This window comes from Cebidichthys violaceus, unplaced genomic scaffold (assembly GCF_023349555.1).
Source record: "Cebidichthys violaceus isolate CVI_PGR_0920_01 unplaced genomic scaffold, fCebVio1.0.p SCAF_31, whole genome shotgun sequence".
Classification (NCBI taxonomy): domain Eukaryota; kingdom Metazoa; phylum Chordata; class Actinopteri; order Perciformes; family Stichaeidae; genus Cebidichthys; species Cebidichthys violaceus.
Window position 1 is genome coordinate 2,911,659 of NW_027176495.1, and position 19,042 is coordinate 2,930,700.

Here is a 19,042-nt window from a genome sequence, read left to right on the forward strand (position 1 = left end):
TGTTTTGCCTTTTTTTTCGTACCCAAGAAGAGTGAACCCCCCCTGACTGAAGACGAGATGGTTTCGCCCAGACGAATTGTTGCAATGCCTCTCGATGGGCCACCAGATACTCCGAACACAGGATGGCTTAAACGGCGCTGGTACATCTTCCTTCTCTGCGATACCTTTCACGTCTTATCTATGAGTTTCCTCCGTCGTCGTTTATACTTTTCTGCCGCAAATGTAGGAGACAAGCCAACTAAATGAAAGCACAGGACGTGTAACTGTCTCCCCTCATATTGCGAAAGGTTTGCCAACAGGCTCTGCGACGCTGTGGTTTTTTTGCAGGAAGCAACTGCACCTTTTACGCCGAAACTTCATCTGGTTACGCGCATGAATTCAGGCACCTGTACACGTTGAAACTCAAACATCACAGTAGGTGGTTTTAAAGTTATCTCGAATTATTAAAAAGTGGGTTAAAAGGGATTTATTTTGAACGCCAACACTTAAGGTGCAATTACTTAACACTTGCAACATGGCTGCTGCGGGAACGGCAGTGAGAAAAGTTTGACACTGACGTGGAGAAGTTGTATGCGAATGCTCTTCGGTGCACGAGTTGTTGGCCAAAGATTAGAGTCGTCAGCGGTCTCTCCCCCCCCCAGCCTGGCAGCGCTTTTACTCGGACTACAAACCAGCGGATAGACCGTGAGAGAGCCGCCTCCTCCGACAGCCACTGCAGTGGGACTTCCGTGGTGTCTCCTCTCCATCGCAGAGCTGTGGTGGCGTTACAAAAAGGACTGGTCGTCTGACGCCAAAATGCATTTTTCCATACCCGAAACGGAGGTTCGTTCGGGAGAAAATGGATCAACCTATGTGGTGAGCAACGATAAGTAGTGTTTGTATCCGCTTTCACTGCATGGCTTCATCTGCCCACAGGTCGGGCTGATGCCGATGCAGCAAGAGTTCCTGTTATCACAGATCTGATCGCATGAACGGTGGTGCATCACTCAGATAACCAGTCAGCTACAGCCTCAGTCAGACGACGGGATAACACGTTGTACCTCTAATGCAATCCTCCTGCACACACTGCACAGACTGAACACACTGCACAGACTACACACACTGCACACACTGCACACACTGCACACACTGCACACACACACACTGCACACACTGCACAGACTGAACACACTGCACAGACTGAACACACTGCACAGACTACACACACTGCACACACTGCACACACTGCACAGACTGAACACACTGAACACACTGCACACACACACACTGCACACACTGCACAGACTGTACACACTGCACAGACTACACACACTGTACACACTACACAGACTGTACACACTGCACAGACTACACACACTGTACACACTACACAGACTACACACTGCACAGACTACACACTGCACAGACTACACACTGCACAGACTACACACTGCACAGACTACACACACTGCACAGACTGTACACACTGCACACACTACACACACTGAACACACTGCACAGACTACACACACTGCACACACTGCACAGACTGCACACACTGCATGTGATTGTGTGAGGCCGTTGAACGCATCAGTAGGAACCCTGAACTGCCCTCTGGGACTCACTTTGCTTGTACAGGTTTGGATTTCTCTCTGATAATTGAGGTTTGCTGCCATGATGTCTCACTCCTTGTTGTTTACAGCCACCATTGCTTTCACTTTGTTGTCATGTCCCTCGACTAACAGCAGTATAGCAGTGTTGACCGCACATCAGGAGCAGCAACACTCTGTGGCTCCATCACCTTGCTGTGCAGCAACTTTCCCATTCCCTAACTGTGTTTACATGTCTCATTGTCTTTAATGTTGTTTCTCTCCGTGTTGACCATTGTGTTTGGCGCTGCTGTGCCTCGAGGCCTGCTGACGTGTTCTGTAGTGGTTCATGGAGGTTGGTGAAGGACTGCTGCAGTGAAACATGTGAAGCTTTCCTTCGTACACTTGGATACTTTTTCCATCATTCTTCCTGTAGTTTTTGCATGTGGAGGTTTCATAGAAGAATGTTGTGATGTTCACCAGATGCTGTGAAATAACATCTGCAACATCTGATTTTCATGTGACATCACGCTGGCTCTTCTCGGTGTCACACACCTGTGAACGACTATCCTCCATCTTGACTCCATGTGCTCCAGAGAGGAGGGAACTGAGCTCCTTCATTGTGAACACGTCGGTGTCCTGCTGCCTTCTTAAGAAGTACAACATTAGCTTTGGGTGGAAACTGAAATCTACTTGTGTTGCTGTAGTCGTGGCTCGTTTCCACCTGGCTGAGCCCGTTTATTGACCCGGTGCTGCAGAACCTCTGGGCTGGCGGTCCTGTGACTGTCACTGTGACCTTCCTGTATCTGTCCCACAGGAAGGGACTTTGCTTGATTATAATGCTGAGCGATGGGATGTGTACCTTTGGAACCAGTAAGCCACAGAAACTGCAGAGTTTGCAAACAGCGTTTTAGAATTACAAGGGCTGCAGTTTTTTATTTGTTCTTTTAAATATGGTGCAAGCGGACATATCACTTCCTCTTGTCTGTTGGACTCTCGGGTTCTCATCGTATTCTGTTTGAGGCTGTGTAAAAGAGAGGTGCTGCCCCTGTCAGTGGTGGTGACTCATTAGAGAGACCCTTTAGATGAGGAACAGGTTGGGACTAAAGAGAACAAGTTCATCTGTTTATAGCTTTGTATTAGCTTGCATCAGTGAGCAATATGTATAAACCTAATGTGTTTTTAAAAAAGAATCCCTTTCTTCCTCCACATACTTCATGCTGGTGGCAGGATGTAGGCGTCGGTTCAGGGCTGCTGGACATCATAGAGAGAGCGACGCCTGCAGACTGACTCAGTACCGATGTGTTCAAAGAGAACCTTTGGTTTCTTCACCAGGTCAAAAACGGCATCATCGAGTCTAAATGAGTTCGACCTAAATGTAAAATCTAAAGAGCAATAGATCATATAAATAGAGTGTTTGTGTCGTTGTCCCTGAGATGAACTGCTTGCTATGCAGAAAGACAAAAGGTTATTCTGTGTGTGATCAAACGGAGCCGAGACATCCTGCGTACGCATTCTTCTGTCCGGCCTGGATTCTGCCGACATGCTCATCTTTCCGTTAGTTCGGTGTCGTTCCTGTTTCACGCTGGACGCTCTGCTGTGTTCTGACTTTGTCTTGCTGTTGATTGGTTGGTTGAAGGTCAACAACAGATGACCCACCAGGTTGATTATAAATATTCCTTTGGAAAAAAGGAAAGGGAAGATCATCTTCCTCTTTGTCATCTTCATGCCGTATGATGATTTAGTGATTTTTAATCACAATGTTTGCCAAACCTTTGGCCGTGAGTTATTGTCAGTGTGGTGGGAAAAAGTTTCTATGTCATGTTTTCTAAAAAGAAGAAGAAGAAATGGACCTTCAATAAACAAACTTGTGGTACCTTACGAAAGACGAGATTCTGTTCCAGTCCAACAGAGCTGTGTTGTAAGTGAGCCAGTTTTTGGGCAAACTAAAATCTATTTTCCTTTTCCTGAATGCAGAAGTAAAGCATCACTTTGTTATTATTGTGGTTTAGTCTCATTCTCAATGCTCAATGAGGCACAGGACACGAAAACTAGATCTGCTCTCAGATCTGCTCTAAACATGATGGCTACCAGATATTTGGACTTCTGGTCCCACATGGTGGTCCATCGGATCGGGAGGAACCTCACGGGGCTGTGATGAGGTCAGGTGGATTGAGGTGGTGTGATGAGGTCAGGTGGATTGAGGTGGTGTGATGAGGTCTGGTGGATTGAGGTGGTGTGATGAGGTCAGGTGGATTGAGGTGGTGTGATGAGGTCAGGTGGATTGAGGTGGTGTGATGAGGTCAGGTGGACTGGTATTCTGTTGAATTAACGTTCTACTAGAAGAACGGCTGATATTGTCTGTCTATGTTTCCTTCTTATATTCCTGTCCTTATATATGTTGTTTTATTTAGACTTGATGTCCATCCACAAGCCTGTCAGACAGAAGCAAGCTTCTGCTGATAGTTTCTCAGCACCGTGTCAGACCTTCACATCTTTCACATCTTTCATTGGTCTCCTCTCTCTCCCACAGGCCTACAACATCCACGTCAACGGCGTGCTGCACTGCCGGGTGCGCTACAGTCAACTTCTTGGCCTCCACGAACAGGTAAAACTCAAGCCGTCACATTAACACCCCATTGCTGTGCTTTGGACCAGAAGTGACTGCGAGGTGAAGCCGAACTCTGTTTGAATGTCACCACATCCGACCCGGGGGGGGGGGGGGGGGGGGGGCGACGACCTTTCCACTCGTCTTTGACCTTCCATCGCTTTGAAGCACGACGCGGCAGCTTGAAGTCTTGTGCCGTTGTTCCTCCCGGAGTCCAAACTGTTGCACATAAAGGCAGCAGTGTTGTGGAAGAGGTCGGAGGGGTCGGAGACGTGGAGGAATGTTCTCGGCCTTTCTTTCACTTCACCTGCTGGGAAAAGCATCTTCATCTGAAGACGAAGGGTTGAGCTGCCTGCATTACGCAGACACAGCTGTTGGTGTATTTAGAATCGACTTGTTTTTCTGCAGCGCTGCGGTTAAAAGTTGACTTTCTTGTGGAAGTGCTTACCGTACATTGTTTTGGGAACAGGTGCTGTTGCCGAGGTGAGGCGTCGTCTAAAGACGTAGATTTGTGTTTCTGTGGGCTGTGAATGTACATATTATATGTACGTGTATGTGTATCAGCCCTAAACAAGTTCTCACACATCAATAAGAAAGCAAAGTGAGGCTCAAACTTTGCCGTCTCCGTCCTCACGGCTGTAGTCTTGACAGTTGCTGTTGCCTGGCAACAGGGTGTGGGGAAGACACACTGGAATCTTGAAGAACCTCAGAGGGCTTCATGTGGCGCACGCATGACCCCAAAACACACACACACACACACACACACACACACACACACACACACACACACACACACACACACACACAGAACATAAATTAAAATGTTAACTGTTTCTCTTGTGTTCTTCTCTACAGATGTGTAACAGGGTCACACGTCTGTTAGAGCTTATTTAAAACCGACAGTGAAAACCGATTTGTTTCTATTATTCTATTTATTGATTTGGGGACTCTGGTGCGTCTGTAACCTTTGCTCAGTGTCTGTTGGCTATGAGAGCTGATTGGTGTGTGGAACCAGTGATGTAGTGAAAACACCACAGGGCAGTGTGTGAAGGTGAAAATCCCCTGTCTCTTCCTCAAGCACCCTCTGGGGCCCAGCCCTTCATCCTGCCATATGTGCAGGACCGGAGGGCTTTATAGCGAGAAAGAACCGCCCTCATGATGAGTGTGATGTCCAGCTTCATTAAAGCACATGTGACGTGTGGTCTTTAGATCTGTGAGGGCTTAGTTTAAGACGTCCACGGTTCAAAGCTTACAGCTCTTAAATGATAAAAGAAAAGGGAGAAATGAGTCAAGAAGCTGGAAGACAAAGTAAACTTGGAATGACTAGACGGCCAGGGTTCCAGATGTGTGTGTGTGTGTGCCTGTGTGTGTCTGTGTCTGTCTGTGTGTGTGTGTGTGTGTGTGTGTGTGTGTGTGTGTGTGTGTCTCTGTCTGTCTGTCTGTCTGTTTGTGTGTGTGTGTGTGTGTGTGTGTGTCTGTCTGTGTGTGTGTGTGTGTGTCTGTCTGTGTGTGTCTGTGTGTGTCTGTCTGTGTCTGTCTGCTGTCTGTGTGTGTGTGTCTGTCTGTCTGTCTGTCTGTCTGTGTGTGTGTGTGTGTGTGTGTGTGTGTCTCTGTCTGTCTGTGTGTGTGTGTGTGTGTGTGTGTGTGTGTGTGTGTGTTATGCACGGAAACTCCAGCAGCTCGTTGTTGAAACGGGCTTAAAATAAACCTGTGATTCATCTCCAGCAGCATGAATGTACCTCTTAGAGAAATGAATCCAGGACTCTTTCATTTAAGGCGCTGCTACTCGGTACTGAAGTTAATTGGTTTGTAAATCTGTTTTCATTGATTTTCTACATTTAAAATGAAAATGTTGTCAGCTTGTCATCTTGTGACCTCACCTTCTCACAACTTGTGTTTTGTGCCAACAGATAAAGAAGGAATATGGCAGCAATGTGGTGCCTGCATTCCCTCCGAAGAAGATCTTCACTTTGACTCCTGCTGAGGTCGAGCAGAGACGAGAACAGCTGGAGAAATACATGCAGGCTGGTAAGTTATTCCTGCCCAGTGGACTTTTTACAGATGGCTTGTATTGCATTTCACTCCGTTTCTGGCTGAATTTAAATTCCTGCTCCAGTGTGGTTGTTTTTGTCAGTTTTGAAATGAGCCTCCCTGAGGGATGTCATGATGGAACAGAACAATCCATTTGTTCTGTTGTTTTTGTAACAGTAGAGCTTTGCAGCAGAAACACAATTTTATTTTGAAATATTTGCTTTTTACACAACAATCAGCAGAGTGAGTTGGCTGTGTGTCTGCAGGGAGTCCAGCATACACTGGTCTATTCATGCCATATAGCAGCTGAGGATCTGAGCCAAAGCCTCACTGGACACACCTGGTTTTTAAAGGTTCTGTGGGTCTGGATTCCCTAGTGATGATGTGCCACCTCATGAGATACATACTCTTCTCTGAAAGTATAATTCAGACTCTGTGCTGTCAGGAGAGAAGCTAGTTATTTTTGGGTGACAGCGTCTGCATGTGACCGGGTTAAAAGCTTTGTAGTGCTAAGTGCTCAATCCAATTCAAGGTTTTCTTATCCTAATTTGGCAGGTTTTCACCATATTGCCCCAAATGTTGTAAACAGGCCGAGGGTGCGCACACACACACACACACACACACACACACACACACACACACACACACACACACACACACACACACACACACACACACACACACACACACACACACACACACACAGGCTCAAATAAGTGGAACTGGCAGCAATGCAGAGGGTTTGTTTTAATCCTCTCAAGCACTGGCAGTTACAGCAGAACAAGGAAGCGTTGTTCAAGTGTGTGTTTGCTGGTAGTCTGGGAGCAGACGCACACACGGTGTTCTTGGCTACAAGTTCACTCGGTTACATCATGGCTTTTTACATAGTTATGGAAAATGACCTGCCACAAACACAATCTGCTCTGACGCAGATGGCTCAGAGCTCTGACATTTTGTCAAAGGGTTAGACTCATTTGTAAAAGGACAATAGTACACACACACACACACACACACACACACACACACACACACACACACACACACACACACACACACACACACACACACAGTCATGTTAGTCATACAGGGTTATCATGCAGATAATTGAATGCACTACACTGCAACTAAAAGGTGCCTCAATAGAAAGCCACAGCCGTGGCGATGAGAGTTAGTCATCTGGTCTTTTGTTTACCAGTTCGGAGGACTACTTTACCATGAATCTGGCTTGTAATAATTTACAGTCAATTGAACTGATGCCAGAAAACACTCGCTCTACATGTTCAGCTGAACTGCCTCAGTAAGTGACTTGGAAGGTCAAAGCAATTCCACAGGAACAAAATGAACTTCTGTGATAAGAGGGAACATGAAGAACGTTTGGGAACTGGCTCCTCTGAGGTTCACGTTCCATGATGTCCACTTCAAGACCTTAACTAATTGTTAGGTTATCTCCTCCCTCAGGGAGATAGGACTCATTGTGTTCTCAAGGTGCTCATTTCTCTGCTCTGTGTTGTCTTTTCCACAGTGCGTCAGGATCCCTTGCTTGGAGCCAGTGAGATGTTCAACAGCTTCTTGAGGAAGGCGCAGCAGGTCGGTCGTGTGTTTCTGCTTCACTCTGCTGGACCGCCGGCATCAGCGAGTTTCTTTCTCTGCTGAGGAGGCAAAAGGCCGATGCAGTCATTTGTGCCCGACTGGTAGTCTAGTAGTGAGGTAGCCGTGTTCTCACCGTCTGTCGCAGTTTGCGGCAGCGAGTATCTTATCTCGGCTTGAGTTTGCCTTGTAAGCAGAAACGATCGCGTCGGACACATGACCGAGGGGAAAGCAAGCTCTTAACGAATAGAGGGAGATCGTTGCATCACGTCTTTTTAAAGAAAGTCAGCTAATGAGTCCTCTCACCAGATCCTTACATGCAAACCGATATTAGCTGAAGTGGATGATGCTGTAAAATAAACACAACCTCATGTGTTGTTGCTGCCTGAGGGGAAGGAGTGGTGCTTCAGTGACGCATGCAGAGCAGGTAGAGGTTGTTCGTCATCATTCAGGCTGTGACCTGCGTCGTCAGCAGGGCTGTAAATCCAATAACCTTCACGGACGGATTCATCCGTCTGCTGCCCCGTCACCCCCCCGTTCTGCTTCTCCTCCTCTCTCATTAGAGTCTGTGTTTGTCTCTCTCCCCCCCTCCTCCCCCCTCCCCCTCCCCCTAGCGCCTTATGCACTGCGAGGACAGCAGGTGCAGAATCGTAGATGAGTTGCCACCCGGTGTTGTCGTTTCATCTGCACCTTCAGTGGTCGGGCTGTACTTGGAAGACCCCCCCGCTGACCAAACAGGGAAGATAAGCGATGACTTGGCAGCGGTGGGGAGAGACTGAGGACAGCAGCGCCCCGGGGTTCTCCTCTTCAACATGTCACATCCTCCTTTTATTAGCTTGCAAGCTATTACTCAGGGTCTTGAAATATTCATAGGTTTTGGCAGTTTATGGTGCTTGCTTGTTATTCATTGGTTCTGTGGGGGTTTTATAATGAATGCCGTTCCCTTCATATCTGTGTGAGCTCAGAGTAGTGTGTGTGGTTGGCTCACTTTGAGCTCTGGGACACTGGGGTGGGCATTGGGGTAGCTCTGTTATGTTTTTAGTCTCCGCTGGATATCTGCCTCCTCTTGACCAGCCCGTACGTCTGTTCTGCCCCCGAGACTCGGTTTGATTCTGTTGTTGACCGATAGGAATGAAAACACATCGCTGACCCACCAAGCTGAAGGAAAGCCTGTTGTGTTTTTGTGTCGTTCCCACAGGAGACGCAGCAGATTCCCACAGAAGAAGTCTCTCTCGACATCTGCCTCTCCAACGGTCAGAAGGTCACCGTCAACATTCTGACTTCGGATCAGACGGAGGACGTCCTTGATGTAAGCGTGCTCTGTTAACCAGTACATGAAAGCTCTGTTAACAGCCAGTAGTTCCACTAAGACACGATGTAGAGCTGATCAACTATTGAAGTGACCAGACGACGTCTTCATGGTCGACCTCGTCTGTGTTGTATCCCTGTGTGTCTTCAGCCTCTGCAGTGTTTGTGTCTGTTGGTCTAGAGACATTTGATCTTCTCTGTTCATAGAGACTCTTCTGATGAACTCAAGACAGACGTTGTGAAGTCAGAGCTACTCTATCAAATGAGAGTATTAATGGAACTCCTCCACCGATTGATCTCAACATGAGGCTTTTTACAGTTCACATCGTGACTGTGACCAAACGGTTCAGTGCCTCTGCTCGTCCTGCTGCTGCTCTGGCTGTGAAGCTCTGCGCTAGAACTTTCACTTTGCTCTTGTGAAAGTTTAACCACAGTTGACCTCTGTTCATCACTCTCTGTGTGTGTGTGTGTGTGTGTGTGTGTGTGTGTGTGTGTGTCATTGCTTCATGTGAGAGTGTAATAATTATGCCTTCTGAAGGCTGGATATAGATATTAAGAAACTATCTTATGATATACTCAAAGTACATGTACTGTTTGATTTGACCACTTCATAACTTGAGACTTGTCACAACATATACAGAGGGTGTAGAAGAGGACAGGAGATATGTCCTAATATTCCATAATGGAGAAAATAAATCCCATTTAATACTGATCTTTTTTGTAATCCCATCCTTCGATCACGTCTCTGCGTTTCTTATGACTGAATGAAATTCAATGATTGGAATCTATCTCCCTCGTTTCTCTGCAGGCTGTTGCAACAAAGCTCGATCTTCCAGACGAGCTGGTTGGTTACTTCAGCCTCTTCCTCGTCCGTGAAGGTGTGGATGGAGGTCTGACATGTAAGTCTAATCAGAATTCTATTTAAAGTATTCTCTTGATTCTCCATAATTCATTACTGCGGAGTATTTAGAATGTACTGTCAGGCTTGAAACATGAAACATTACAGCTGATTATCTGATACCAGCAAACAAAATATTTAAATAAAGTCCATAAAGCGACTTCATCAGCCAGCCGAGGACTCTTCTCAGAAGACACAGACCTCGGCTGACAAATGATTCCAGCAAACAGAAACAGAAGGAAGAAGTGAGACATCTGTTATGGTGCACTGAGGAATAACTTCCTGGGTAACCGAAGAGAATTATGTGCTGGAATGTGACGCTTTTCATTTCAGTTTTCTCTCTAAATTCCCCACAATTTGGCATCAAGTTGGCGACAGTCATCTGTTTACCTCTCTCACCGTTTGGATGTACTGCAGTTTAATTCAAAAACGAAGAAGCGCGTTTCCTCGTGACAGTTGCCTCTTGTGTCTGAGCTCTACTGTATCTCTGGTGAGGTGCATCATCTCTTTATCAGCTGCTCAGTGAGGGCCTCAGTGAGAGCCTCAGTGAGGGCCTCAGTGAGGGCCTCAGTGAGAGCCTCAGTGAGGGCCTCAGTGAGAGCCTCAGTGAGGGCCTCAGTGAGGGCCGTGTTTGTTGGTTCATGGAGCATGAGCTCACCAAATTCCTGTAGAGACCTTGTGTTGCACACGGCCGTGTTGAGGATGTATCTGTTGGTCGAAGCGCTAAAATCTTTTGTTGGCTAAATGCAAAAATGTCATTTGATTCACCGGCTTACTTCTGATTAGTCGGGCCTTTTCCCAGACGACTGCAAGTGGATTCTACCATTTAGATATTAGAGCGTCCAAACGTCTTCATGATTATATGAAAGAGCAGCCGAACGTAACCATGTCCCCCTGGGCATCAATAATACTCCCTCAAGCCTTCACACCAGTACTCAGAGGGGGGGGGGGGGGGGCATATTTGTTTGCGCTCACTCATTTACTTCTTAGTAACTGTGAACCGAATCCTAGCAGAATATGTTCTACCACGGTGGCACAGGCATATCGCTTTCCACGTTGAGATATTTCAATTTCACGATCCCTTTCTTTTCCAAGTCATCACAGCCCCGTCGGGTCAAATCCCCTCAGTCCCAAAGGTTCTCTTCCCTCGTCTTCCACCTGCCAAACGCTCCCCACGCCAAACCCACTCCAGGCTGAAAAAGATTCCCGGTGAACTCGGAGGAGTCTGTACATATCGCAGGCGTGTCGTATATTCTCAGTTTAAAATCTGGATCTCCGAGGGTTCTGAAAGAGAACGTCCGTGTGTTGAATGTGACTCGACTACCAGAATAAGTCCGGCGCTGCAGGCCGCAGATCAAACCCAACTGCTGGTGGGTGTGTTGACACAACGGCACAGCTCCAAGAAGTCCTTCCTCTCTGACGGTTGCTGAGTTTCCAGACGTCTGGGTGTAAATCAGTGCGGTTAAATCTGCAGACGAGTCCAGAGGACCTGGTTTGAACCGCCGGTGCCGGTCTTATCTGCATGTTAGAGCTCTTTATGCAGTTTTCTGCCGATGATTTAGTCGAACAAAAACATTTGAAGCATTCAGTTCATTTTCTTTTGTTTCTTCCTTTATTTCCAACAGCAAACCAACACAGCCTGTTCACAGCCTGTCTGCCCGAACGCACTGAACCTGATGTTTAGTCATCACATTTATAGACGCCGGAAAACACAGCAGCAATGATCATCAGTTATATCATAATATTATATAATAATCAATATTATTCAACAGCAGCAGCCCCACTAAGCACCCGAGACCTCCTTCACTCTCCTTAGGCACACACACACACACACACACACACACACACACACACACACACACACACACACACACACACACACACACACACAGTTTTACTCTGCCTGCTGGGACCGGTCCAGATGGAGTTCTCCTCATTGTTTGTTGTTGCCATCAGTCCCCACATGTCCTTGGGACCTACTTTTCTGGAGCTTCCCTTGTTCCTTACTCTCTCTCTCTCTCTCCTCTCTCTCTCTCTCTCTCTCTCTCTCTCTCTCTCTCTCTCTCTCTCTCTCTCTCTCTCTCTCTCTCTCTCTCTCTCTCTCAGTTGTGCGGAAGCTGCAGGAGTTCGAGCTGCCTTATGTGTCCATTACCAGCTTGCGGAGCTCTGAATTTCACATTCTCCTACGGAAAAGGTACCCACCCACCTCCTGCTCGCACCATGACGTTGGATTTGATCATGTTCTTCCCAAAGTGTTATTGTCCAACACGTGCCTGTGCTCTTTGCTCTGGTGAGCAGTACATTAACTACATGTGCTGTGCTTGATGTCGTTTTAATGAGTCAACCAGTCACTGTGTTCTGTCTTCATTCTGGGTGTGTCTCATTTCCTTCCTTATCTACAGAGAAGCACTTGTTCTTAATCTTCAGAGCAGCGGTTTTCTTATCTGACTTCTGATCTTCTACAAAGTGGAAGAGAGACCATATATATTATTTCTTTATTTTATTAGGACAACAGTTCATCATTGCCAGACAGGTGGTGCATTTGACTGGCATGTCGTAACCGTCTGGGGTTAGACTGAGACGTGAATCTGATGATCTAATTGTATTCTTGTTCTACTTTTCAATTACTGTCTATGAACTGACAATAACCTGAAGTTTAACCAGCCAGAGAGAACAGCCCGTTATCTTTAACCGGTCACATGGGAACCAGAACTGAGCCAGCCCCATGAAGGAAGTCCATGCACATTTAATCCACATGTATGATCCTTTATCTTGCTCATCATCATCATCATCATCCAGCCCGACTGCTCTTTGTAGGTGAAGTCCTCCTCAGCTATGGCCACTGAGAACCGACTCATTACATTCAAACGCCTGGCGGAGAGCTAGCTAGACGGCTAGCTGGACGGCTAGCTGGACGGCTTGAGTCTTGAGGAGAAATGAAAAGCCGACAACAATTCCCATGAAACTCAACCTCCACGTCTCTGATATAGTCTCCCAACAACATCTGAACATTACACCGTTTTAAAAAAGGCTGTTTGTCTTTGGCTTTAGAGGAAAGCACGCTTCTGGTCCCTTTGTGGCTCATTTGTCCTTTCAGTTCCAGATATGAATGTGTGGCTGAAGTTAGTGACCGCCTCCCTCTTCAGTGCAACATGTTTCTACTTCCTCCTGTGTGTCCTCCTGCTGACTGAGGTACACAGGATGTTTACTCTCTCTGCCTCGAGGAAAGTCAAAGTACTCCTGACCTAGTTTCTCTGTGGAGTGTAGAGCAGCGAGGAAAGAATGAATGTAGAACTAACGAGAGGAGGACAAACAGACCCCCAGTGCACAAGATCAGCAGGATCAGGTCAAATGAACTGAAAAGCTCTTTCTGGCTAAAGTACAAGCTAAAGACACACACTCTTATTCCCTTCCTTCCTGACACTGAGTCAAGGGATTCAGTCCTCAAGTCACTCGCAGTTCACAGTTCCAGCGGCGTGTTGATTTGTGTTTATCTGATGTCTTTTGATGAACACATGGCGGCAGCGCCGTGTGCTGCTGCTCGGTGTGCAGAGCGTCGAGAGGAGAGGATCTTCTTGGTGGCAAACGTCTCCTCGAGTCGCTCACACTGGTCGGTGTTGTTGAGCCGCTTTGTTCCTCTTGATTCCTGCGTGCGTACAGATGTGTAAAGAGTGTTTGACTTGTTCTCTCTGCAGCTACTGGGACATGGCGTACGACGGGGACGTCATGGACAACAGAGTTGGCCTGAATCTGCTCTACGCCCAGGTAAGAGGTTCGTTATGAAGGTTTATTCTCAGCCACAGCAAATACATGAACAGAAACAATCCATATTAGACGCGATTGGTTTGTGTACATCTTGCGTCGTTGTGCTTTATCGAGCTTGCCTGGTGCCAGCCTCACACCGAGGAAACTAAATCAAGCTCCGCCTCCTCCCGGGTCTCCATTATGGGATGTCGGCTTGTTTTGGCTTTGCAGCACCTCGCGTCCTGTCCCTCTTTGTGTTTCCTCTCTGATCCTATTAACGGCGACAGCTGTGATCTGTTGTATTGAGCTATTTTTTTGTGGCTACACATTTTGATTAAAATGTGGAACCTGCTGAGTGTTGCCTCTGAAGCAGAGAGAAAACTAAATTGTGTTTCTGTGTGAGTGTTTGCTGACCTGCACTGCTTCACTGAAGGGCTTAGGGCGTGATTTCTCCCACATGCACTGAAGGAAACAAAAACACCCGCTTCGCTTTGTGCGTCTGTGCAGAAAGATGAACTTCAGGTCTTGTTTTTGCTTCACCAGACAGTGTCTGACATCGAGCGGGGCTGGATACTCGTCAACAAAGACCAGCACCGGCAGCTCAAATCGCTTCAGGAGAAAGGCTCCAAGAAAGAAGTAAGCAGAGGGCATCTCTTCAGATGAGTCTGCAGACGGGGAGAGTCCTGCCTCTAATGCTCTCTATGATGCAATTAGCCTCCTTTTTCCCCTGATATGAATTTTGAATTACACCAATCCAAGTTATTTTCTCCAGGGATCAAAGTTTGTTTTTTTTCCCCCCCTTCAGTTCATCCATCTGGGTCAGACTCTCAAATATTACGGCTATATCAAGTTCGACCCTTGTGTCACCGACTTCCCCGAGAAGGGCTGCCAAGTCATCGTCAGCGCCGGCAACAACGAGCTCAACTTCCACGTCAAGCTGCCCAACGAACAGATGAAGGAGGGAAGCTTCAAGGTGACTCGCATGCGGTGCTGGCGAGTCACGTCCTCCGTAAGTACAACCGTGTGTGTTCACGCGCGTGACGGACCCGAGGACGAGGGAAGTCACCTTCAAGCGCGCTTTGTGTCTCCGGAGCTGTGAAGTGATCAGATTGGAATGGCTCCACATTAGACGATGAGCCGGCAGAGAATCGCCGGCTTTGGCTCGAGGCCATCTCAAACCATCGAGGGCTCCTGTGCTTCTGAGAAGCTCATCTCACCACAAACAAAGCGTTGGTGCTGACCTCACACATTCATCCTCATCGTTCCAATTACCCAAACACGCAGCCCGCAGCCTCGCATATAGAGCAGCATCCTCTACTCCAGCTGACGCAGCACAGCCCACTCCGTACATTCACAGTGCTGCAGACGTCACAGAGGAACATACTGTTTAGAATCTGATCATTTCTACACCAAGTGTTCTTTTAAAGAGGTGTGCATTCAGGATGCAGGGTGGGTCTAATGGAGATTTAGATCCCGCTGCATTATGGGACATGTAGTATCCAGTGGATTGTCAGCTTGACCAATACTTGAGACTAAAACCAGGATTTCTCTGCTTGTACTCACTCGTCCAGAATTTAAAGTGTCCCCAGTATCAGCATCAGTTCAAACCATCCTATCAATGTTCACTTCTGAGAACAGCTGAGAAAAGCTTCACATGCAGATCCCCGTCTTCAGACCCAAGACCTCCTTTAACGGAGATTCACTTCTGCATCGGCACGGTCCTCTCAAGCTTTCTATGATTCTGTGAGATCTGTACACATGGCAACACTTCTCACATTAAAATGCATCTTGGCTCGTCTGATTACAGGCTGAACCCCCGCGCTGTCCGGGGGGGGGGGGGGGGCAGTCAGTCATTTTAATGAGCCCTTTGAACAAACTATTCAAAACATCTCATTTGGTGCAGCGCTGCAACCCCCCTCGTTGTGTGTGTGTGTGTGTGTGTGTGTGTGTGTGTGTGTGTGTGTGTGTGTGTGTGTGTGCCCCCCCCCCCCTCCACTGCTGAACAGAGAACTCGTCACTTGTTTATGCAAAGGTTATTCATATTGAACGTGTCGCTTGTCAAAACTCGACACCGCACGTCTCGCCAAGTGTTAAACAGATCAAACGGACGGTTCTTGAGATATGCAAAGGCCACAGACAGATTCCTTATAGTTAAGTGTGTGTGTGTGTGTGTGTGTGTGTGTGTGTGTATTGAACTTGAAGGAGTCCCCAGTAGAATAAACATAAATCATACGTGGTTGTTGACGACCGTTCATAAGAATGACGATGCGACCCTCTTGACTCTTGCAGCAAGTCCCGATAGCCAACGGCACCACCAATCCCTGCAGCGCGTCCAAATGCGACGTCAAACTGGAGCTGGCCTTCGAGTATCTGATGAGCAAGGACCGCCTCCAGTGGGTCACCATCACGAGTCAACAGGTAGGTGCTGACGGGGGTCCGGGTCCAGACTAGAAGCGTACTTTATAGTGTACAGCGTCCCATGATGGTACTGACTCAGTTTGTGATTCCAGGCTATCATGATGAGTATCTGCCTTCAGTCTATGGTGGACGAGTTGATGGTGAAGAAGTCAGGCGGCAGCATTAAGAAGGTTTGTGTTGAGAAAGATCAAATACTCCGGTAACCCTGGTAGATTCTTTTGGATTTGTTTCTATTTAATACACCAGAGGATGTGAACTCGCCTCTTTGGTTTTTACTTTGGAGGTTGTGGAGATGATGCAGTGCTGAAGTCACAACACACATGCAAAGCTTCTTCTTCACAGGAAGTCTTCTCAGTCGTGTGTTTCGTCTCGTTCACTCCTGCTGTCCCGTCTCCTTCTAGATGCTGAGGAAACGACTCAACGGCTCCATCCACCGCTCAGACAGTCAGCAAGCTGTGAAATCTCCCCCTCTACTGGTGAGGAGCGGGATAACACGCCGAGTTTGATGGTTTGAATTTGATTGGTGTTGATTTCAGGATCATTTGTTGTTCTGTCTGCAGGACTCTCCTGACCCGAACCGTGAACAAATCGTCAAACTGTCAGTGAGTATACTCTGACTCCATAAAGACATGCAGCCGAATGATCCCCAGCTTATTGTTGTCCGTCAGGTGTTCAGTATTCTACCTCATTCTGTTCTTCTTCACTGTTCCATTCAGACCAAGCTGAGCTCCGTGTCTCTCCGAGGGATCAGCGCCTCCAACTCGGCGAATGATATCAGCGGCAACGATTTCCATGGCAACTATGCTTTCGAGGGAATCGGGGATGACGACCTGTAACCCCCCCCCTCCTCTTCATTCCACCGTCAGCCACCGGGACGACAAAGATTACAAGCTGAGCCGAGCCGAGCGGGCCACACACACACACACACACACACACACACACACACACACACACACACACACACACACACACACACACACACACACCTCTGATTCTGCAAGATTGTAGCTTCTTCCTGGAGAAACCGCCGCCTTAAGCTCTCACCTAATCTTTGACCGTGTTCCCTTTCCTTCAGTTCCTCTCGTCACATCCAATGACAGCTTTGTCCTGATAGTACTCAACCTGTGCAGCGTACAGTAAACAGCATGTAGAGCTACAGGTCCGCTTCATTGTTACTGACCGATTCCTCCTTCAGTTTCACTCACACGGATTACTGTTTCATCACAGTAGGTACAAAGTAAATTAATATATTCTGAACTAGATCCTGGATTCTTCCCCCGCTGGCTGCATGTTCCCCACCAACGCGAGAGCCAAATGTTTAGTTCGACCCGGCACTAGTGACACTGCAGCAGAGCTGGACCCGACCCAGAGTCTAGTGAATGTGTTGAAATCTGATCTCAAATCTGTCGACTTATTCAGATCAACTGCTTCCTTGTGTGGATGATCAAAGCTTGGCTTGGCTATATACCAAAAGGTCCTGTTTTTATACCGTTAGGGATCCTGTGTGTGTGTCATGCTACTCATGTGCCAAGTCAGCGACTAGCTTAGCAGGATGCCGGTGGTGTTTTCAGCTTCCGCTTGAGGCCCAGTCACTCATGCTGCCTTAACTTTGAGCTTGTTTTAAACTTGTCGTTTAACGAGACGTCGGTCGAAGCTTCGAACGACCGACGGCGTCGCCTAGAATCTTGCAGAACTCGGCGGATGGTTGGTTTTGGCCGAGCTGCTTGCACTTGCTGAACCCATCGTGTTTTGCACAGTATCGCAGGTGAGATGACTTCAAACATTGTGTGGAGATTTATTTTCCCGTCTGTAAATCTATCAATGATTTTATTTTATTTTTAAACAATTTTTTAAAGGTTTCTCATCAATGCCAAATTATAGTTTACTAAAGCATTTTGCACAAAATAGACATAAAAATTATGACAATGTCACTTTTTATATTATGTACATGCAATTAAGTATTCTGAACATTTACTAATATCTTCATCACCGATAGCTTCTTGTAATCCAATAGATCAAATGTAACCTGAGCTGTAGAGAACAACGTTTAGATGACTAACGTACCGCTGTTTACATCATGTTAGGGACTTTATTAGTTTTAATGTAAAGTGTTTACAGACGTCGCTTCACAGCTCCTTTGTCTTGTTTCTCTCGGAGGCGAGTGACGGTGTTCGGTTCATTGTGATTTGTATGTACATTGTGCCAATCATCTCAGAGGATTCAGTTGAAAAGGTGCTTTGGTGAAGTGGCTCATGTGATCTCAATTGCTGGAGTGAACAAAGTGAACATATCCCGCTGTTTTATAAGACTTCATTCCATTTTGTATCTCTGCTGCGCCGCATCGCGGCTCCGGAGCCTCTCCATGGAACTCGATGCCGACCTTCCGACAGCTTTACGCTCAACTGGTAGCAGAACTGTAGAAAAACATCTTTTCTCAATATACTAATTGTCTGGTTCTTTCACTGCCGCTCTTCGTCTTCATGCAGCGATGGACGCCGCTCTTCACGTTCCTGTTGGTGATTCCTGTTCACGTACATGGAACCGGCTGGGTCCTGGGTGTTAATACATGTGTAGGTGCCAAATTAAAGTGCATTTATCATCAGCATTGCTTTCCCAGAAAATGTCAAATGTCATGATTGTATTGTCTAGATTCAGTCCACTGTTCATTTTGATTTTAGTGGTAAGGTCAGTGACCGCTGTCATGATGCTGAAATAAAGTCACATGTAGGCGAGTCTGAGCTTCTGTTGTCTGTTGATGTCCACTTCGGTCGTAACGAGTACATCGCTTCACATTAAACATCATCTTAAGGGAGGAACTCTCCTCACGGCCCCTCTCAGCCCGCCGGTTAACTTCCCACAGTTCAACACTGGTCAGGTGTT

At 47.1% G+C, this 19,042-nt stretch overlaps 1 protein-coding gene across 2 annotated transcripts; it reads left to right on the forward strand.

Annotated features, from left to right (window-relative positions):
* Positions 1 to 87: 87 nt before the first annotated feature.
* On the forward strand, positions 88 to 18,894 carry snx17 (sorting nexin 17). 2 transcript variants are annotated; one of them, XM_068724691.1, is made up of 16 exons: positions 88 to 414; positions 642 to 855; positions 4,102 to 4,176; positions 6,087 to 6,204; positions 7,730 to 7,794; positions 8,993 to 9,103; positions 9,911 to 10,001; positions 12,107 to 12,194; positions 13,696 to 13,765; positions 14,288 to 14,380; positions 14,550 to 14,753; positions 16,034 to 16,162; positions 16,255 to 16,332; positions 16,564 to 16,638; positions 16,723 to 16,764; positions 16,879 to 18,894. In XM_068724691.1, exons 2-16 carry the CDS (start codon positions 796 to 798, stop codon positions 16,996 to 16,998), a joined length of 1,419 nt encoding a protein of 472 aa, XP_068580792.1. In that variant the 5' UTR covers positions 88 to 414; positions 642 to 795; the 3' UTR covers positions 16,999 to 18,894. The 2 variants fall into 2 exon arrangements, with proteins under 2 accessions (XP_068580792.1, XP_068580791.1); XM_068724690.1 differs by having other exon boundaries at positions 88 to 855.
* The last annotated feature ends 148 nt before the right edge of the window (positions 18,895 to 19,042 follow it).

Bases quoted from the DNA above. Each gene is read 5' to 3' on its own strand.
- snx17 (XM_068724690.1), top strand. From the start codon at position 796: ATGCATTTTTCCATACCCGAAACGGAGGTTCGTTCGGGAGAAAATGGA. The intron at 4,177-6,086 runs GTAAAACTCAAG...TTGTGCCAACAG, and splicing joins TTCTTGGCCTCCACGAACAG to ATAAAGAAGGAATATGGCAG. The intron at 16,765-16,878 runs GTGAGTATACTC...TGTTCCATTCAG, and splicing joins AACAAATCGTCAAACTGTCA to ACCAAGCTGAGCTCCGTGTC.